The sequence below is a fragment of the Lepus europaeus genome, chromosome 6 (assembly GCF_033115175.1).
Source record: "Lepus europaeus isolate LE1 chromosome 6, mLepTim1.pri, whole genome shotgun sequence".
Lineage (NCBI taxonomy): Eukaryota > Metazoa > Chordata > Mammalia > Lagomorpha > Leporidae > Lepus > Lepus europaeus.
In genome coordinates this window covers 118,565,514-118,588,043 of record NC_084832.1, presented here as the reverse complement: position 1 = coordinate 118,588,043, position 22,530 = coordinate 118,565,514, and the positions used below count along the sequence as shown (strand labels likewise).

The following is a 22,530-nucleotide window of genomic DNA, read 5'->3' as shown; positions in this document are numbered from 1 at the left end:
AGCTTGGGGGAGAGTCTGAATTAGCGTTCTATTGGAGGAATTTTATTTATTTATTTATTTAAGTTTCATTTATTTATTTGAGTGTCAGAGAAACATACAGACAATCAGAGTCACAGAGAGTTCCCATCTGCAGATTTAGTCCTCAGCCCATCTGGGCTAAAGCCAGGGGCCAGGAACTCAATCCAGTTCCTTCTTCTGGATGGCAAGAACCTAACCGCTTGCCCCATCACTGTTGCCTCCCAGGGTGTGCATTGGCAGGAAGTGGAATTGGAAGTGGAGCTGGGTCTTGAACCCAAGCATGCCTGCCCTATTGGGGAATTTTAGTTTTGAGATACCTAAGTTGGAGCCAGCTAGGCCACTGGATACATGAACCAGGGGTGTTTTGGAAAGGTGTCTGTGCTGGAAACGTAAATGAGAGAAGTTCCAGGAAAATTAAAACCACACAAGAAACATGTATGGAATTGAGTGAGATCTCAGAAGCAAAGATGTAGAAGAGAAAAGAATCAGGGGCTACATGAGTTGGTGCAGGAATAGTTAGGACACAGGTGGAAAATAAAGAAAGCACGGTGTCACAGATGTCAAGAGCAGAAAGTACTTTAAAGTGTAACAATCAGCCCAGGCATTTGGCCTGGTGGTTAAGATGCTGGCTGAGAAGCCCATGTCCCATACTGGAATGCCTGGGTTTGAGTCCCAGGTCAGTGTGTGATTCTAACTTCCTCTACTCCCTGGGAGGCAGTAGGTGATGGCTTAAGTGGTTGGGTCTCTGGTACTCACAAGGCAGACCTAGGTTGAGTTCCTGGCTCCCAGCTTCTGCCAGTCTCAGCTGCAACTGTTATGGGAATGGGGAAGCAAGCCAAAGACTGAAAGCTCTCTGTCTCGTAAATAAATAAATATTTTTAAAAAATTGCTTCCAATTTAACTGAAAAAGAAGAGCATTGGAACCATTGTGGGAAATGCATGACAGTGATGAAATCAGGTGAGATCAGAACCATAACCCTTCCATAACAATGATTGCAGCATTTATAAGGAGTGGGGACCAGTCTGTCAGAGGCTGTTCTGTGTGCTTGCCTTTCATCCTCACGGCAAGCCCACGTGATTGTCAGCATCATTATCCCAGTGTCCATATGGGGAAACAGTGATTTAAAGAAGTAATGCAGTTGGCCCAGGGTCAAAATAAGAAGTGCTGACAGAACTCACTTCATGGCTGCCTGAGCGCCCTTTGCTTAGTACATGAAATAAAGAGAGGTCATCCAAAAGTTACAAGGGTACTTATCAAGAGTTTGTGGGAAATGGTATTAAAAAATGCATTTACCCTAGCCAATTGAGCCTGGCATTTTGGGAGGCTTGGGGAGAGAGGCAAACCACCATGGTATCTCTTCACCCCGTTAGCAAAGCTGTTAAGCAAAAGACAGAGACAAATGCTGGCAAAGATATGGACAAAGGGGGACACTTATATTTGGTGGGAATGTCATTCAGTGCAGCCACTGTGGAAATCAGTGTGATTTCTTCAAAAACTGAAAGTAGACTTGCTGTATGACCCGTCAGTTTCATTACTGGATATATACCCAGAAAACTTGAACACAGTGTTATCAAAGAGATATCTGCACCACCATGTTTTTAGCAGTGCTGTTGACAGTAACCGAAATATATAATCAACCAAGGTGTCCATCATCAGATGAATGGATAAATAAAATGTCATATATATATATATGTACATATTTTTTTTTTAAGATTTATTTTATTTATTTGAAAGAGTTACAGAGAGAGGTAGAAACAGAGAGAGAGGTGTTCCGTCCTCTGATTCACTCCCCAGACGGTTGTAACAGCCGGAGCTGAGCCGATCTGAAGCCAGGAGCCAGGAGCCTCTTGTGCATCTCTCATGTGGGTGCAGGGACCTAAGGACTTGGGGCATCTTCTACTGCTTTCCCAGGCCACAGCAGAGAGCTGGATCGGAAGAGGAGCAGCCGGGACTCGAACCGGTGCCCATTTGGGATGCCAGCGCTTCAGGCCAGGGCTGTAACCCACTGTGCTATAGCACTGACCCCATACATATATATATTTAGTGGAATATTTTTCAGCTATAAAAAGAATGACATTCTACTATTTACATCAAAAGTGTTACAATTGGAGGACATTGAATTGAGTGAGATAAGCAAGACCCAGAAAGATAAATACCACATGTTCTTTATAGGTGGTAGCTAAAGTTAAAATAAACAAAAGCAAAAGCAAAAACAAAATGAAAGAAATGCCTGTGTATTATCAGCTTTCTTGCAAATAAAGTGTTTTGTCAAACTTTTAAATCTTTGTCAAACAAATTAAGAATCATACACTACTATAGTTTTAATGAGCTGTCACTATTTTAAAATTTACGTGAGTAAAATAGATGTCATCTCATTTGATTATTGTTATAGCCCTTGTCTATATTCCTGCTGAACTGTGGTATTTATACTATTTGTTGAACTCTTTCTTTAGTGGAGCATTAAGCCTTTGACTTAATGTAAATTAAAACTATGTCAGTTCAGAAATTTTAGAAGTTAAAGATACCTTAATTTTGATGCAAACAGTTTGAAATCATATGTACTTGTAGATATATTTTAGCAACATTAAGCCAACAAATTTACTAGCTACTTGTGAAGCATTCTCTCTTTCTGTTGTTATATAATACCTGGTTTGACCCTTTCTCTTATTTTCTCAGTAACCTCCTTTACCTGTTCTTAGAAAGCTTACTGAGAGTAGTCAAAGTAGAAGTGATTGTTGTTCTTGAAAGGGGAAAGAGTTAGACAGGAGCCAGGTCCTGAAATCGTGAAATCAGGAGGGTGGGGTTCCTATCTGAGCTTCTGTATTCGAGAGTAATAATCAGCCGAGGCCGTTTTCTGCATAGCAAGGGATCCTTCTGTTGTGGGCAAGTACATTGTTGCTTCAGATGAGTTTTTATTTATTTTTTTGGTCTTTGAATATATTTTTAAAATGAAGAGGGTTGGTCTAACCATTAAGTAATATGCGGGAAATTATCACTGCCTAAGTTTATTTTAAAAAGCATCAGTTAGGATGCTTTCAACATTAATCAACACAATATTCAACTGAAAGTGGCTTACATAAGGAAGACTACTATCTTGTTTGATAGCAAGAAGCCTGGAGTTGTGGCTGCCCCCTGAGTTAGTGAATTCAGCAGCCACGCAGGCCCGGGCCTGTCTTCCGGTTGGGGCAGATCTTCTGAGGCCACAGGAAGAGCCTGTGTGGATTCACACTGCAGGCTCTTTGCGGGCAGTAGGTGGTTTTGAAAGAATCTCTCTGCCCCCAGCACACACCTGGCTGGCTGTGCAGACGAACCCTGATTGTCATCGACTGAGGCTGTCCCACAATCATGCTGAGGCCAGTGGTGCGAGGTTGGGAGTAGAGGAGAAGCACTGGCCAGGGGTAACCACCTTGACTCAAGCCCATGAGAATGTTGCTGCCAGCGTGAGAAACACCAGGATTCTGTTAGCAGGGAAGGGGACCAAGTAAGGCATTAGGTACGTGACCAAGAGAGACCATCAAGAACTGTCATTTGAAATCCTGTTGAATGCCATTGGACCTCTAGAAAGTACTATCATGCTTCTGATAGTGTGTCACTGGATCTCCCCGTTGTAAGTGATGGTAAGTTCGGGATGAACTGTGACAAATAGGAATTTTTTTTTTTTTTTAGTGGTTCCCTCCAGGTGCCCCCAATTTGTTCCAGCTTGTTATGTCTGCATTTTATAACCCTAGACTCTGCAGGGCCTGTACCAAGCCTTTATTGAGTTTCCCTCTTGTCCATAAAAGTTTCATAGTTACCCACCTCTGATTTATTTTATAAATGGAAAAACAGCAGCAGCAACAACCAGAGACCCAGCACTATTCCCGCAGCAGACATTGGGTGCCAGGGGACTCTGGGGACGCGTCTGAAATTCTGAAATGCCGTTCCTCCTTGGTGTTGGTCGCTTCGTCCTGTCTGCAGATGGAGTCTGAGCTGGGCCCCGCCTGTGTCCTCTTGTGCTTCCCCTCAGGACGTGGTGGCCTCCTTGGAGCAGCAGTTGAGCCCCATGATGCAGGCTGAGTTCTCCGTGCTGGTGGATGTGCTCTACAGTCCGGAGCTGCTGTTCCCCGAGGGAAGTGACGCGAGAATCAGATGCGGTGCTTTCATGTCCAAGTACGTGGGTGCGGGGTGCGGTTCTGCCAGAGTTACCCACTGAGGGGGCCTCTGCCCCTCTGCTCTGTGCCCATTCACACCCAGTGCCAGACCACAGAGTCAGCAAAGGTGGAAATCTCTATTACAATACACTCCCAATAACTACATGGAGTCATTTGAAATTTTATTGTGGTGAAGATGAAGTTGTTCCACTCAAGTTTTCTGAAAAGGAATTGTGTCATTGGGCATAAACTATCCTCATTGTCTTGGTTCTATTTCCTTTCCATAACTACATGATGTGATTTTTAAAAATTCCTTAAAGTCACTAATTTTCATTAACCTAGAGAGAAAGGAAGGGGAGCTGACATTTGCTGAGGCCTTATGGGTATTGTTCTGTGTTTAGCTATCGTTTTGTGCCATTTGCATAACCTCCTGGTGAGATTGCAAGGTCAGCCTCATTTCAGGGCTGGGAGCTGAGGCTCAGGTGTGCTGCAGGTACAGAGCTGTGACAACTCAGGTCCTCCACTTGGCCGTGCTGCCTTGGTGATCCTCAACTGTACCTCTTTCCTTTGCTCATTTTTCTTAGCATTTTAATGATATTGTCAGATCCACTATCTTTTTTTTTTTTTTTTTTTTTTTTGACAGGCAGAGTGGACAGTGAGAGAGACAGACAGAGAGAAAGGTCTTCCTTTTCCGTTGGTTCACCCCACAATGGCCACTGCAGCTGGCGCACCGCGCTGATCCGAAGCCAGGAGCCAGGTGCTTATGCTGGTCTCCCATGCAGGTGCAGGGCCCAAGGACTTGGGCCATCCTCCACTGCACTCCCTGGCCATAGCAGAGATCTGGCCTGGAAGAGGGGCAACCGGGACAGAATCCAGCGCCCTGACCGGGACTAGAACCCGATGTGCCGGCGCCGCAGGTGGAGGATTAGCCTAGTGAGCCACGTGCCGGCCAGATCCACTATCATTGATATGTCTGCCCTAGAATATTTCCATTCTAATGGTTCATGAGAATTCTCCAGGAAGAGGGACAGGTGTAAGCAGTGGTGAGAAAAGGTAGCGCTTCTCCAGAAGGAAGAGCACTTGGTCTCTTTGTGGAGAGCATTGGTCACTCCACTGAGGGATTTGCAGGTAGTCACGTGCTGGCCCGGTACGCAGGGGCGCAGTCTTCCCAGGGGAAGAGAGTGCCATGCCGCCATGCCGCTTGACTGTCACCCGTCCAGGCCAGTTATGCTGTGGTTGAAGATGCTGCAGAGAGAGGTCAGGTGCCCTCACACATTGCTACCACGTCCTGAGGCAGAAAGAAAGGCCTGGGGACAAAAGAAGTGTGTGTGCTCTTAGACCAGGGACGTCTGGGACCCTGGGGAAGTAGACAAGGTATAGGATGAGAAGGGACTGGGAGGACTATATGGAATAATAGGTTGAAGTTTCTGTGTTATGGCCAGAGTTAGGGGTTCTTGGATGTAGACCTGCTATATACCAGGGGTCCTAGAAGAATGTGTTTGGACACTTGCCAGTCGTCTGATAAAGACTTTCCAGTGAAGAGGCAAGAGGATTCACAAAACTGGTGACTCCCGAGACCATCAGATGCGCAATTTTAAGCAGAGGTATTACTTAGGAATTCAGTATAAAAATAGAGTCTTTGCAAAATACCCTTCACTGCCTGTGAACATGTATCAGTGTTTAGTGTATTGGTTTGAAAGTAGGTTATAAGCCCAAGAATTTTAACTCCGGTAAAGTAATCTAATTCTGTTGATACATTCTAGAGATTGGGTGGCCTGGAGCAGGGGTTGGCAAACTGTGGATCTCAGGCTAAATTGGTCCTGCTGCTCATTTTTGTAAATAAAGTTTTATTGAAACACAGCCATATACATTCGTTTATGTGTTTCATGCTACAATGATTATGTTTATAGCTTTCATGCCGCTGTAGCAGAATCAGCTCATTGCCACAGAGACCGAATGGTCCCCAAAGCCTAAAATATTTACTATTAGACCCTTTAGAGAAAATTCTGGCTCCTTGTCAAGAGCAAGGGTGCCAGTATGGTAGCAATGAGCCACATATGGCTATTTCAATTGGAATTAAAATAAAACAAAAATTCACTTTCTCTATCACATTTGGCACATTTCAGGTGCTCAGTGGCCACTTGTGCTCATGGCCAACGTATCTGACAGCACAGATAGGTGGAGCCTTCCTGTCCTGGCACAGGCTTTTGTTCGACGGCAGTGGTCTAGGACTGGAAGATAGAGGACTGTGAGAAAATGATGCAGAGGAACTCAGGATATCAAGTAAATGCTGGCCTGTGCTGAAGGTGGAGGAAGGATGTAGCACCACGGGGTGCACGGAAAGGAGAGAAGTGAAAGTGGCGAGATAATGGGAAGGGGCCACAGCTCCTAGGCCCAGATGGAGCGAAACAATGTCCCTGTTGCTCCACTGGTTAGAGAAGGGGTTGTTGTGCTGTTACAGGCTCAGGAATGTGTATTTTCTGCTGTAGTGCTTACCCTGCTCTGTCCCCAACTCAGCGAAGAAGCAGTGGTTTCCTTTTCCAGGATATCAGAATTAGAACCTAACTTCCTTCAATCTATGCAAGGCGCCTTGCAGCTCCCAGTGCTCTCATCAGGCTCAGTTGGAGGTATGAATTTAGGGCAGTGGCCTAACTGGGACTTGCTGCCTCTTCAGATGAATCTCATTCTTTAAATCTGTTGGCTGCGGTGGGTCTTCAGGACCATGTGAATGGTGGAAGTGAGGGTAGCAGTTCGTTTCACAGATCTGTGTAGTCACAGAGAGAGAGACGCGAGAAGTCCATGTGAACACTGCTCTTTAAGGCAACTGGGTATTGACCCAAGCAAATCAGTGCCTCCCCGTATCCCTTTTTTAAAAGATTTATTTCTTTTATTTGGAAGAGTTACACACAGAGAGAAGGAGAGACAGAGAAAGAGGTCTTTCCATCCACTGGTTCACTCCTCAGATAGCTGCAATGGCCGGAGCCGCACTGGTCTGAAGCCAGGAGCCAGGAGCTTCTTCTGGGTCTCCCGTGCAGGTGCAGGGGCCCAATGACTTGGGTCATCTTCTACTGCTTTCCCAGGCCATAGCAGAGAGCTGGATTGGAAGTAGAGCAGCCGAGACTAGAACCGGTGCCCATATGGGATGCTGGTGCAGCAGGCTGTGGCTTTACCCACTATGGCATGGCACTGGACCCCCTTTCCCCTTTAAAAAAAAAAATTGTGTTAATATAAAGAGAACAGATTTCATGTCTCATAGGTACCGCTCTAAGAAGGTAACCATATTTCCCTCTCTCCCTCCTTCAATCCTCCTTCTTCTTTCCTTTTTGTTTTTCTAATTTTTGCAAAGACATGATTTCAATCCACTCTATAAACAGAGGCTTATTGCAGCATGAACCATCATATTTAACAAGTGAAAAGTAGAAAGACCATAGCTCCACAGGCGTATAAAGAAGGGCTAAAAAAGCCACAATTCTATGTTAGCTAGCACACATCAGAGAAAACATATTTTTTTGTTGTTGTTCTTTTATGAAGTGTGGGATGTGGTCCATTTATGGATTTTTGAATTATTTAGATAGAGGCAGCTAATTAAAAATTTGACAAGATATACAATATGAGTTTATCTTATATAGGGAATTTATACACATACACATAAACAGTGAGATGTGTGAAATGTATTTCTTTGTAGAAAAAACTGAAAAGCACTGATTGAATGTAACCAAAAATTATATCATATATGAATATCTTTTATACATACATAGCAGGTCATCATTCAGCCTTATGATCCATATTTTCAATATGGCCCGTGAGCTGCATATTTCATCTAAGGAAAAGGTAAAGCGTTTGCAACATCCACCAAAACTTTCCAAGTACTCGGAGATCGTCATGTGGAAGAAAGGACCAAAGAGAAATCACAGAGAGGCAGGCTTCCGTTTTCTTGCAAGGAGAACCTTTACACACTTTCTCTGCCTGCTGGGCTTGTCCGTGTGGATACGGAGCCTGTGGATATGGAACCTAGGCCCTGGGTGTCTGAGGGAGGCTCAGACATCGCTGATACTGTCCTTGTTTACTGCTTTGTTGGCATGAAATGGGGACTGTTCAAAAGGGGCCCTGTGCACGTGTCAACCAGCGTGGACGTGTCAGGGACCTGTGCTCTGCCCCCCCCCCCCCCCCATCCCACACGGCTCTTGCTGCAAGCCTCAGCTATCACATGTCCATGCTGGCTCTTTGATCCTTGCCATGCCACTTGCCCTGTTGCTCCCTGGCCTTCTTCTGGCTCCTCTGGCTCCTCCTTCCCACGGCTGTTGGTGGTGAAGGGTCATTCGGGCCCTTGAAGCTGTGATTCCCTCTTTCTCTAGAACACTTTCCCATGCTTTTGCATATATCCCGGTCCCTTCTTCCCAAGCCGTGTCTCCCACTCTTCTCCTGTCCAAGCCTTTAGGTCTCAGCCGGCAGTTGGCGTATGTCGTCATTTCCTGGACAGGACAGTGTGCTTTCTGCCTGGGCTGTTTTCAGGGGTACCTGCTCCCCCTGCCCATCCCGGCCAGGTGAAATCTCCACAGTTCAATGTTAGCCCTTCGCAGACCGCTTCTCTGGTCAAGTACTACCCCTCCGGCCTTTGTCTGGTTTACGGTGTAGACTGGCGCCTGTGTGGTATGCTGCTGCTGGCAGGTGGCTATGTGCAACCTTGTGTGCTCCCCAGCCCTGCTCAGTAACCCTGAGACTCAGGGTCAGTGCACGTGCTGTGTCCCAGTCACCAGGGGGTGCTTCCAGGTTTGGATCTCAGGGCACATGGGCCTGAGGCGTTCCCTGGTCCACCCCCTAGAATTGCATAACCACGGGCAGACGGCCCTCTCTCTCTAGGCCTCTGTCTGGTGTGCACCAGCAGTCTGATGGGGACCTGTTCCTTGGCTGTCGTGCCGGTGGATTGAGAGACGCCCTGGGAGGACCTCTCCTTGCTGTGACACCTGCTGAGCACTGGCTAGCCCTTGGCCGGTGCCCCCGCCTTTTCTCAGGGTCGTGTCCCAGAGTACGTGTTACGTCACTGGACTCGCCTCATCTCTTTTTCTGCATCGTTGTTTCTCTAGGAGGACTTACCCACCGGGCATTCTGAAGACCAGCTTTTTAACCATGCAAGCTAGATGCGCTAAGTTGTAATTTCTGATTGTGAATGTTTTCCTGGACTTGGAGTCTCTGGGGGATGTTACAGAACCATGATCCTAAAATGCATTTCCTAGCAAGACAGCAGTGCATAGTAAATGGATAGACTGTCTTGATGTTACTAGTTTTTGCTTCTAATCATAGAAATTGTTTCTTCCAAGCCCTAGCATGGAAAAATAGCACATCATCATCATCATCATCATCATCATTATTTTAAGTTTATTTATTTATTTATTTGAGAAGTAAAGTTAGAGAGAGAAGGAGAGGGAGAGGGAGAGAGAGAGAGAGAGAGAGAACATATAGAGAGAAAGGTCTTCCATTCACTGGTTCACTCCCCAAATGGCCACAATGGCTGGACCCGGGCTGATCTGAAGTCAGGAGACAGGAGCTTCTTCTGGGTCTCCCATGTGGGTGCAGGGGCCCAAGCACTTGGGTCATCTTCTACTGCTTTCCCAGGCCATGGCAGGGAGCTGGATTAGAAGTGGAGCAGCCAGGACTGGTATCCTTGTGGGATGCTGACACTGCAGGCTATGGCTTTACCTGCTATGTCACACAGCCGGCCCCAGCTCATTTTTATTAATGGGGATTGGAAAGCAGCTTGTTAGGCTAAAGTTGCAGTGTTGTATGCCATCACTGCCACTCTAACAGTACTTAATACAGTACAGGGAAAATATATAGCTACAACAGAGTAAAATGTAACACAATACAAATAGTCATAATTTTCTATTAGCAAAGCACATGGGATTGAGAATATCAGTGTTTCATTATTTTTTGAAGAGTATTATGTCTCATTAAAAGAATGTTACCAAAGTTTGAGAATCACTGATACATATTATCTTTGAGACAAAAAAGAATGTTCTTTAATACAGAATACATTTAAAAAAAAAAGATTTTAATTATTTGAGAGGTGGAGCTACAGAGAGAAAGAGACAGAGAGAAAGGTCTTCCATCTGCTGGTTTACTCCCCAAGTGGCTACAGTGGCCGGAGCTGGGTCATTTCAAAGCCAGGAGTCAGGAGCTTCTTCTGGGGTTTCCCACCTGAGTGCAGGGGTCTAACACTTGGGCTACCTTCCACTGCTTTCACAGGCTATGAACAGAGACCTGGATTGGAAGAGGAGTAGCTGGGACAGGAACCAGTGCTGATATGGGATACCAATACCACAGGCAGAGGCTTAGCCTACTATGCCACAGTGCCAGCCCTCTGAAATATAATTTTAAAACTTTTGAGAACCTGTATATGGTCTGCTTCCTATTTTCAAATATATTCTATGGCATAGAATGTTCATATGTCACTTGAAGAGAAACCATTGTCCTTTATAAGGTGTAATGTTTTGCTTTCAGGTTGATTAATCATACGAAGAAGCTGATGGAAAAAGAAGAAAAACTGTGCATTAAGATCCTTAAGACACTACGAGAAATGCTGGAGAAGAAAGACAGCTTTGTGGAAGAGGTATTCTTTTTTTTTGCTTTTTTAAAATTTATTTATTTATTTGAAAGGCAGAATTACAGAGAAAAAGGAGAGAGAGAGAGAGAAAAAGTGGGGGAGAGGGAGATCTTCATCTACTGGTTCAGTCCCCAGAGGGCAGCAATGACCTGAGCTGGGCCAGGCTGAAGCCAGGAGCCAGGAGATTTTTCCAGTTCTCCCACGTGGGTACAGGGGCCCAGAGCCTTGGGCCATCTTCCTCTGCTTACCCAGGTGCATTAGCAGGGAACTGGATCAGAAGTGGAGCAGCAGGGTCTCAAACAGGTACATATATGGGATGCTGGCGCTGCTGACTACGGCTTAACCGGATACACCAGAGGTATTCTTTTTTAATTTTTAGTGTTTGGGAATAAAGTGGGATTTCCAGAATTCTGTGACCTATGGATCCCAAGATGTTGTTATATGATTACTTTTATTATATGTTAATGGTGTATGCATTTAGATGAATTAGATAATTTGAGCTTTTTTGACATTCATTTCTAATCTTTTTTGATTTGAGAAATAGCTGAGATCAGAGTGGCCTATTTATTTGGTTTAATTTTTTCACTATGTTTTGTCATAGATATGTACATTTTCCTTTTTGGGTTTCAGCAGACCAAATGACCTTTTTAAACAATGAGTTATTGAAATGCATTGTTTAGATTTGTACAGTGTTCTGCTTGCTGTGTGTTGAGAATGTGCGTTTTGGTATCTGTTAATTTTTTTATTATAAATGTATATTTATGTCATTTGATAATACTCTAGCAAGTATTATAATATTTTTATAAGTGGAATCGTCAGTTTCTATTCTTAGCTATATTAATTTAAGCACTGCACAAATGGTTTTCAGGGAAATATCGACTTACAGATAATAATTGTCAGCCTGCTATTAAGAATGACAGCTCAGGTGCTCATTAAGAGATCGCTAGCAGTGTGTTTAATACCTGTGTTGATACAGTTAAATATAAAATGTAAATCTAGAGAAGTTCTTTTTCCTTAGGTAGCTGTCTCTACTTTGTTAGCCATCAGATGAAATTTATACCATACTCCTTAATAGCTTTTTCGTCTATCCCTGTAAATACCATAAAGTGGTCTGATTTATTTAAAACAGAATTTTATTTTATTTATTAATTTATGTACCTAGATGCTATTTCCAAAAAGATGGTAGTTTTTTTTTTTCCTAAATCTATTCTTGCAGACGAGAAATGCAGTAGAATCTTAAATATTAATGGACGGGACCTTGCTTCACAGTCCTCTGCGTCAGATGTTTGCTTCAGTGATCAGAATGCCTTTGGTTTTGCACTAGTGCTCTTCATTACTCAAACTGTACTTGGGAGACAAGTTAGCAAAATAAACATGGTCACTACAACTTTAGCAAGTGCTTCTCAGATTTCAGACTCAAAAAAATGTGTATAGGTTTGAATGTTTACTATGGTTTTAAAAACTGGTAAACAGTGTTCAAGGGTCTTGCTGTCTCTTGGGAATGCTTGGATTATTTTGGAACCACCTGGAGAATCCAGCAGGAACTCCCTGTCTCAAGATCTTTAGCTCAGTGACCTCTGCAAAACCCCTTTTTCCCTGTGAGGTAACGTGGCAGGAGATGTTGAGGGCCTGGGCGTCTGGGGAGGGCCATGCTTCCGCCCGCCATGTGATCCTTTACCGACAGTGAGAAGCCACCTGTCCCCTGTAGGTGCTGGGCTTGCCTGTGGCTGACTGCAGCTTCTGTGGAGGGCAGTTTCCATGCAGACTGGTATATGCTTTGAATTTGTTGCACTTCACTGTTTTCAAAAACACTTTGAACTCTTTTGCCACCTTTCAGCAATTCTAGGAAGTACTCAGAGGAGCACACTGCATGAAGTCACCCCGGGTCCCTAGTACCTGCTCTGTGCTCTGTCACCTACCATCTGTGGATTGCAGAATTCCCAAGAAGCCTCTCAGCAGCAAACTCACAGCAGGGTTTTCTACGCTGGTTATCCTAATCCTCCCCTTGAGACTCCACCTATTTACATGCAAAGTGTCCCTTTAAAAGAACATCTGCGTTTGCTGCTTGTCCCTCTGAAGATATAAGGAGGGGGAGGGGGGAAGAACTCAGGTTCTCCTACTGCTCTCAGAGCAAGCTTCTGATGCCAGGTGTGTGTGGGTTCCTCCTGACCCCCACCTGCCAGGGGAGCAGTGCTCCAGTAGCAGGTCCGGGCTGGCACCCGCCCATCCGGATTCAGTTCAGTTCTGACAGCACCTGGAGATGGCCCGAGATCCTGCAGGCTCCACAGCATGTTCCCCGAGACTGCCCCACCCCTGTCAGATGCTGGTGTGACCCTAGCATTAGGGCATCACCAGCATACGCACTGGGGCTGCTGGAACTCCCTCCTCGGGTTTAATGAATTGCTGCTTAGGGAAACACGCCGACTGGCTTATTCTGAAGGATATTACAGAGGGCACAGATGGGCGGCCAGATGGAAGAGATGCAGAGGGCTGCGCGTGTGGGAAGGGGTGCAGAGCTCTCCCGGGCGCTGGATGTCAGTGGAGGCTTCATCACCCAGGCACGACTGGTGACGTCACTGGTCATGGCGATCTGCTTAACCTGCAGCCTCCTCCCCTCCACAGAGGGTGGTGTGGCTCTGCAAGTTCCACACCTTTAAACCTGCCTTCGTCTCTCTGGGGACAGCGTCTTTCCTGAACATACCGCCAGTCACCTCCTGAGCATACGGAGACACTTACTCTTTTGCATTGTCAAGGACTTTAGGAGTTATAAAACCGAAGCAGAGAGGAAGACCAAATGCATATTTCAGTTTCTCACAGCACCTAACAACTGCAGTGTGTGTGTGTGTGTGTGTGTGTGTGTGAGAGAGAGAGAGAGAGAGAGAGAGAGAGAGAGAGAGAGAGAAGCTGGTAAAAACCTAAAAATAGGAAATGAAGCAGGAATTTGCACCTTGGTTGAACCAAATTCCTTTTAAAGCAATGCACATATGTCAGATTTTAAGTTTTCTTGCTTTGTTAGCCTTCTCTGTGTGCTAGATCAAGGAAATATATTAATAAATCAGTATATAATTATATATATATTTATCTGGTATTTAGTCAATTATTTTTTAGCTTTTAAAATATTTATTTGCCTGAAAGATACAGAGAGAGGGAGAGAGAGAGGAGAGAAGGAGGGAGGAAGGGAGAGAGAGAGAGAGAATGAGTGAACACAGGTTCCCAGCTGCTATTTCATTCCCCAGATACCTGCAATGGCTAGGTGCGGAACCGGGCCAGGTCCAAAACCAGGAGCCAGGAACCCAATCCAGGTCTCCAGAGTGGCAGGAACCCAAGTACTTGAGCGTCTGCATTTTCTGGAAGCTGGAGTCAGGAGCCAGAGCCAGGAACTGAACTCACGTATTCTGTTATGTGACACAGGCACCTTTTTTTTTTTAAAGCTTTATTTATTTTATTTGAAAGGCAATTACAGAAAGGCAGAGGCAGAGAGAGAGAGAGAGAGAGTGAGTGAGTTAGTTCTCCCATGGCTGGTTTACTCCCCAAATGGCCACAACAGCTGGAGCTGAGCTGATCCTGATCCGGGTCTCCCATGCGATTGCAGGGCCCCAAGGATTTGAGCCATCCTCCACTGTCCTCCTAGGCCACAGCAGAGAGCTGGATGGGATGTCGGCACTGCAGGTGGCGGCTTTATCTGCTCCACCCCAGCTCCAGCCCCGCAACTCAGGCATCTTAGCGCTAGGCTGAACACCTGTGCTATCGGTTATTTTTTTACAAGTTCATGATTTGTAATACTTTTGAATATAATTCCTGAATTAATTATACTTAGGAATATTCTTCCTTATTTTATGGGTTTAGTTTGTACCCAAAAGACTCACAGATAAGATGCAGGTGGGCAACATGTTACAAATTCCTGAAAGAATAATATAAGTAAAGAAAATTTCAGTTTCCTGCTGTGTCTCTATCTGGGAAATCATCTGGGAGTCATAGTGCTGAATCATCGGACTTATTTTTATTGGAAGATAAAGTGTGAGCATTATGTATAGAAAGTCCTTAATGGGAAAAATTACCTGAGTGCATTTTAGAAAAACTCCATTAACGTTTTTCATTTAAGTAATTTTAATTGAAAAGCAAAAATTTACAGAGGATGTAACTTTTTTGTAAAGATTTTTGTTTTATTTATTTGAAAGACTAGTATTATAGAGGTAGAGACAGATAGACAGAGAGAGAGGTCTTCCATCCGCTGGTTCACTTCCTAGATGGCTGCAATGGCCAGAGCTGCGCTGATCTGAAGCCAGGAGCCAGGAGCTTCTTCCGGGTCTCCCGCGTGGGTGGAGGGGCCCAAGGACTTGAGCCATCTTCTGCTGCTCTCCCAGGCCATAGCAGAGAGCTAGATGAGAAGAGGAGCAGCTGGGTCTAGAACCAGTGCCCATATGGGATGCCAGCTCTTCAGGCCATGGCTAAAACCCCCTGTGCCACAGCACCGATCCCGAAGGATTTAGCTTTTGAAAGTATTCTTTTGGGGTATCATGTTTAAAAACCTTTTAAAGACAACAGCAACATGCATATTCATTTGGACTTTTGAAAAATAACGTGTGTTGGCAGATCTAGAGAGGGAAAGAGAAGAAATGGGTCCAGACGGCTGCAGGCAGGAGGGTTTCTAACGCTCTGTGTGCTTGCAGGCAGGCGTTCTGCTCATTTCCACAGCTTCTCTACCACAAAGAGCTCGCCGCTCATGTGTGATGTTGACAGGAGCAGCACCACGCTTTTGTGTATTTTAGTGCGTCCCAATGGAGGTTGGCCTGAGGTGGTGGTGGTGGAGGTGAAAAGAACTCTAGTGGATTGGAGAAGGGTAGGCCAATGAGAGTGACCAGTCACTGAGAACAGTGAGCAAGGGCTGGTTTGGTGTTAAGAAGTTTTTTGTTGTTGTTGTTGGTTTCTTTCATCTTCTGCTCCACAGTGTTTTTCATTAGAAAGTGTAGCAGGGTAGGCATACGGCCTAGTGATGTAGTAGCCGGATAAGGCACCTGCATCTCACGTCAGGATGCTTATATTTGAGTCCTTGCTGTGCGTCCGGTTCCGGCTTCTGGCTACTGAGCACCTTGGGAGGCATGCCGCATTCCCTGCCACTCACATGGGAGACCTAGGTTGAGTTCCTGGCTCCTGGTTTTTACCTGGCCTAGCCTTAGCTGTTGGTATTTGGGGAGTGAACCAGCTGATGAAAGATTCTCTCCCCTCTCCCTCTCCCTCTCCCTCTCCCTCTCCCTTTGTTTCTGTTTCTCTCTTTCTGTATGCCTCTCCCGTGTCTCTGTGTATGTCTGTCTCTGTGCCTCTCAAATAAATAGATAATACAGATTTGGGGCGAGCACTGTAGTGTAGCAAGTAAAGCTGATGCCTGCGACACCAGCATCCCATATGGGTGCCAATTTGTGTCCGGCTGCTCCACTTCTGATCCAGCCCCCTGCTAATGGCTTGGGAAAAGCAACAGATGATGGCCCAATTGCTTCGGCCCCTGCTACCCACATGGGGGACCTGAATTAAAGTCCTGGCTTTGGCCTGGGTCAACCCTGGCTGTTACAGTCACTTGGGGAGGGAACCAGTGGATGGAAGGTGTGTCTGTGTGTGTGTGTGTATGTGTATGTCTCGCTCTGTAACACTGATTTTCAAGTAAATAAATAAATCTTTTGAAAAATTGAAAACTTACAGAGTTTTACAAATTATTTTTCTTATAAAAAAGGAGAAACATATATAAAACATAAAAATTAATGATATCTGAAAGCTCTGATCCTAAATATAGAAAATTCATAGATTAAGAACTTTAGGGCTGGTGCCGTGGCTTAACAGGCTAATCCTCCGCTTTGCGGTGCCGGCACACCGGGTTCTAGTCCCGGTTGGGGCGCCGGATTCTATCCTGGTTGCCCCTCTTCCAGGCCAGCTCTCTGCTATGGCCCGGGAAGGCAGTGGAGGATGGCCCAAGTGCTTGGGCCCTGCACCCGCATGGGAGACCAGGAGAAGCACCTGGCTCTTGGCTTTGGATCAGCGAGATGTGCCGGCCGCAGCGGCCATTGGAGGGTGAACCAACGGCAAAAAGGAAGACCTTTCTCTCTGTCTCTCTCTCTCACTATCCACTCTGCCTGTCAAAAAAAAAATAAAAATAAAAATAAAAAAGAACTTTAGAAGTAGGAAAGATAATGATGATGCAGCCGTTCACTGATAGCCCATGAAACTGATCACGCGATCACTCTGTTCATGTTGTAAGGAAGTGACTATGCAGAATGCCAGCTCACCCTCTGTGAGTGTTTTCTTGTCTGCTTCTGTGTCATTGACACACATATAGTCTGTAGGACAACAAACGTTTTTAGCAAAGTTCAGTGTTCTCAAAATCCTTGGTTTAGGGGTGAGTGCAGTTAGAGTGCCCACATCCCACGCCAGGGTACCTGGGATTCATCCCCAGCTCTGGCTCCTGACTCCTGCTTCCTGTTAAAGTAGACATGGGAGGCACTTTTAATGGATCAAGTAATTGGCTTCTTGCCATGCGTGTGAGACACCTGGAGTGAATTCCCAGCTCTTGGCTTTGTGGCTGGCCTAATGCCAGCCATTGCAGGCATTTGAGATGTAAATCGGTGAGTAGGATCCCTCTCTCTCTCTCTCCCTCTCTCTCGCTCTCTTTCTCTCTCCCCTGCCCTATCTTTCCTTTTCCGTTTCGCTCTTTTCTCTGTCTTGCTGCATACCACTCAGATAAATAAATAAATACATTAAAGTTTAAAAATGTCCTGATTTAGAATCCTGTATATCCTTGGAGTACTAATGCAGATATCTAGAAACTGCCTCTATTATGGCTGGTTTTCTTTTAAAGATTTTTTATTTATTATGTGAAAGGTGACAGAGAAAGACATACAGAGAGAGAGAGAGAGAGAGAGAGAGAGATATCTTCCATTTGGTGGTTCACTCTCGACATGGTCACTGGCCGGGGCTGGCCCAGGCCAAAACTAGGAGCCTGTGACTCCATCTGTCTCTCACGTGGACGACAGTGCCCAAGTACTTGAGCCATCTTTTGCTGCCTTGCATTATCAGTTCAGCAGCCAAGATCTGAGCCAGCGCTCCGATACGGAATGCCAGCATCACAGGTGGTGGCTTGATCTGCCGCACCGTGAAGCCAGCCCTCGTGGTGCAGTGTAAAGCAGCAGTGTGTGTGTGTGTGTGTGTGTGTGATTTCTAAGAGCTCTTCGTGTGTCAGTGTCCCTCACCGTGTACTTACGTTACCTTGTCTAATCGTCATCCCTGTGCCCTACTGTTGTCCCCTGTTACCGATGAAGGAAGTGAGGTGCAGCGTTTCAGGCCACACGTCTGACAGATGGAAGAGAGCTAGGAGTTTAAGCCAAGCTTTCCAGCTGCTGAGTGCACACCCTTAAGTAACGCATTACAAATAGGACTTGGTCATCACAGCTCTGCTCTTCCCGCAGATAGACAACTAAGTAAAATGCAGAGTTCTGGAATCTTATTTTTGATAAAATTTGTCTGAGTGTGTGCTGAAAGCAGGGGCCATTTGTTCAGGGAGCTGCTTAGGAAAGGTATGAGCGTTTTAAGGATTTATTTATTTATTTATAAGTCAGAATTAAAGAAGGAGAGAGGAGGAGGAGAGAGGGAGACGGAGGCTGAGAAAGAGAGATCTTCCATCCACTGGTTCACTCCCCAGATGGCTGCAATAGTCAGGGCTGGGCCAAGCTGAAGCCAGGAGCCAGGAGCTTCTTCCAGGTCTCCCCCGTGGGTGCAGGGGCCCAAGTCCTCCGCTGCTTACCCAGGGGCTTTAGCAGGGAGCTGGATTGGAAGTAGAGCAGCTGGGGATCGAACTGGTGTCCAGATGGGATGGATATAGTGCTGCACACAGTAGCTTAAGCTGCTGTGCCACAGTGCCGGCCCCAACTATGAGCATTTTAGACCAACCTGATGGGGGACAGTGTGATGCGATAGCTGTGTATGTCGACAGACCTATGGGGTCAGGATCAGAGCATGATCGTGCTCGGTGTGGATAGTGCCCCCGCATCCTGCCTGGAGTCTGTGTTGTTGGAAACAGAAGATTAGACGCAGAAGTTCTGAGTGACGTGAGATGCCGCCTGCAGAGCGCTCCCTGGGGGAATGTGGCATCCAGCTGAGAGCTGTGATCTTTACCTGTGCACAGGTTGTCTAGGTGCTGTTTACACATAGAGCATTGATAGCAGACGTGGCTGCTTGCTGTCGCAGTTGATATCTGGACTGATACGGAAGAAAGATCTTGAAGAAATGATGCTTCCCTTGAGTTACATTTAGGATGTCCACTAGCCCCCCCCCCCTTTTTTTTTAACTGTCTCCTGCGTTAACAAGACTACATTGTTTTCCTCAGGAAGAAAAACAAATCATTGCATCTAATCTTTTGTTTTTGATTTTGAGGAGCAGGAAAAAGACTGTCAGACCTATAGCAAGCAGCTGAACTCCCACGTGAGATACGCGTGCCAGTCAGGCCCAGCAGTCTGGCATTGTGGGGCAGCTGTGAATAGTACCAAGGTGCTTGTTACCAGGAGCAGCAGTGCGGGATCACTCACCTGCTCTGCATCCTCTCCTTCCATTTTCCAACAGGCAAATAAATAATTTCAAGTAGAAATTTGCTGCCTAGAGTGCACTGTAGCTTAAGAATTTGATAATTACTGTTTTGCTAGGGAAAATAAATTTCCATTTTAGTATCAGCTACATTTTGTAGTAGTATTTTTGTTAAGTATATTTTAGGAGTGAGTACAATTTGTTTTTTGCAGTATAAATGCTCTGATGCTTTAAAGAAGCAATAATGAGGTTTTAGACGTGCTCCATGTTAATCATTCCTATCTGTAGTGTGTTTGTGTATGTGTGTGTGTGCGCATACATGCATAGGGGTTAACTGGGTAACTGAATGGTGGGACATAGGAAGATGTGTTCATGTCATCTAATGATGAGAGATATGTTTTAAAAGTATAACTTTTATGTTTTCATCTGGGGAAAAGACTTAGGTGATTAAAATGTGCAAAGAAGCAACAGTCAATTTTAGAAATGTGCTCATTTGTTAGGCCACAAATTGTTAACTTCAACAGACTTATTATAGTCCTTGTGACCTCATGATTGCAGAAAGCTAAAAAGTTCTTAGCTTTGCCTCGCCTCTACTTTCCCTTTCAAACTCTGACAAAATAGCACTTCCAGCCTCGGCGGTTTCTGAGATTTGCTCTCGACTTGGGCAGTGGCCGCACGTGTCGCCTCTAAAAGGAGTGTAAAACATTTGGTAGTTGATGATGGTTGGAGGAAAAAATGGTACTGTGACTACAAAACAAGCTTGGATAATGCTATAAAGCTAAAAGAGGATAAAGAACAAAGAGAAAAGCACACTAAATTAATGTGTTATTAAATTATCACATTAATCCTTTCCACCAAGGCCTAATCCAGACCCCTTTCCTGGGAGCATTCGCTGATGAGCTTCACTGTGTATTGCTCTAGCCTGTAGCCGTGCTGGCCTTTGTAAAATCACATTTGTCTTGGTAGTGTTGACCCTTTCGTGGCATGCCTTGTGCAGGTTTTCCAGGTGAACTCTGTTGTTCGTGAGTTAGAGACTCCTCGAGGATGGGTCTGTTGCACGGCCCAAGGTGAAGCAGTATCCAGAGGCCCTTCTGTGCGGCGACTCTGAGTACACACCTTGCAGGTCTTCTCTCCCGCCCCCGGCCACGCTCAACAGTCTGGTGCACTGCTGGAGGGCAGAAGCTGTTGTCGTTTCCCCTAAAGCATCCCCAGTGTCTAGCACACACTGCTCAGTAAGTCTGTGGACTGACTGGCCGACTGACGTGCAGTAGCTGTAGACGTTGCTGTCTGCAAGGCCAGCATGTTGGCCTTCACTAGTCCTATCCAGGAAGAAGGTTCTAGAAATATTCCAAGTTCCACGTTGCGTGTTTTGTCACTTGACCCACCTGCTAAGTTGAACCAGCTGTAGGCAGTCACAATGTAGAGGGTTGAAGGACATTGTCCTGCAGAGAGCTGTGTGTGTGTGTATGTGTGTGTGGGTGTGGAGGTGGTGGTGGTGGTGGCAGTGGCAGTGGCAGTGGCAGTGGCAGTGCCTTAAATACTTCACGGGACCTGGTGGAGCTCAGCCCCAGGCCCAGAGCAGAGGGAGGATGACCAGATCTGAAGGCTGGCAAGTGCAGAGGGGGCTCTGACCGCTGGGCTTCTGTTTCAGGAAGGGCCCCTTCCCCAAGAAGGGTCTTGGTAACAGCAAGCCAGAGACTCAGGGCTTCATCACACCTCTGACATCTTCATCACCAGGAACTGGTTCTCTCCAGCTGCTGACTCAGCCTTCCCTGCTCGCTGGCTTTAACTCTTTCCTGTTCGGTTCGCTTGGTTAGCGACCCCCATACGACTGTCCTTTGACCTAATCAAAACCATCAGGCCCTGTGACTCAGCTTGCTCCCTGTCTCCACTTACTCACCTAGGGTTTCATGGCCATGGACTGCTGAGCAGCCGTCCAAGATGAGGCACTGAGAGTCCCAACCACAGCCTAGAGAGGAGAGGCGTATGTCCTAATGAAAATGGAAACTTGTTGCCAAAAAAAGAAAAGAGGGGGAAGGGAGGCCAAACAGGGCCAAACAACCAAAGACCCCTGCAGTTGCTCCTGAAAAATCTGGACAGACTGAGCGAGTTAGATGGTCATCCGGCTGACTCTCGGTTCTTGTTCCACCTGAATGTGTGGGCCGCCTCTTTGCAAACGAAGCCAGAAATCTTGGCTCCGAGCCCCTCCACGGGAGAAGCTTCTCCTTGACTGTACACACAGGCACCCTGTGCTCCCCGAATGGAGGCGGCTGAGGAAGTCTTTCTGAGGGCTGAGAAAACAGATGGGCGAAAGCCTGCGACGACTCATCGTCTGCAGCCGCTCGCAAGGCATCTGCTGCACCGTGTTTTGCTCTTGGCTCGCAGACTGTTGTTTGCCGATTGTTTTCATAAATATTAATCTTTGAAATCTTGACTGACATGCAAGTTGTTCTTTTGGATTCTTCTCTTGTTCACATGCACCATCTTTAAATAATTGTGCCACAGTACAACAAACAAGGCTTTTCATGTGAAAAATTCCTGTTTTAAACATGAGAGCGATATAATGTCGAATCCAAACACTGGTGAGTGCTTTTCTTTCCACTTGAATTCTTCCTTTTCCTTTACTAACTAAACTTGCCACTGAGATAACGCATCTGCATTAATTTTGCAAAAAGATGCCTTTCACTTCAGGCCGTGAGTGTGTCTCAGGACGACAGCTACACTCAGCTTCCTCGAGCCCTTGATAGATTTAGTCCCATTGTAGGTAAGATGTCCCTTCTTAGCTGGAAACTATCAAACTTAGACTTGGACCGTGGTTTTGAATGGTGTACACATAGCCAAGGTGTTGTCCATTGGCTTTTGATACATGCTAATTTCTAATCGTGCCGTTGAAAATCCTGCACTGGAGAATACAACGAGCCCATGTGTCGCCAAAAAGTGGTAATGCTTCACTGGACGTTTTAGGCCTCTCCCTTATTCTAAATCACACAGGTAGAGCATTCTCAGGGTTACCTGTGGCTTTTGGGGGACTTCCTTTTGTTATGTAGAGTAGGTCCTGTTTTATTTTACTGTCACCTTTAGAGATCAGTAATTCAGCAGATGATAAGTTGCTTCAATTAATTGCTCAAGTAATGAAACAATTAATGAAACAGCTTTCACCTTAAGAATGAAAATGCTTCCAGGAAATCTGTGACCTTCAGGCCTGCGAGCAGAGTCAT

General features: G+C 45.7%; 1 protein-coding gene across 1 annotated transcript in view; it reads left to right on the top strand.

Annotated features, from left to right (window-relative positions):
• ITPR2 (inositol 1,4,5-trisphosphate receptor type 2) overlaps positions 1 to 22,530 on the top strand; it is a 525,149-nt gene that overhangs the window by 292,909 nt on the left and 209,710 nt on the right. The window contains exons 36-37 of the mRNA XM_062194964.1: positions 4,026 to 4,168; positions 10,648 to 10,756. Of these exons, the coding sequence (XP_062050948.1) occupies positions 4,026 to 4,168; positions 10,648 to 10,756 (252 nt within the window). The remainder of the gene's footprint in view (positions 1 to 4,025; positions 4,169 to 10,647; positions 10,757 to 22,530) is intronic.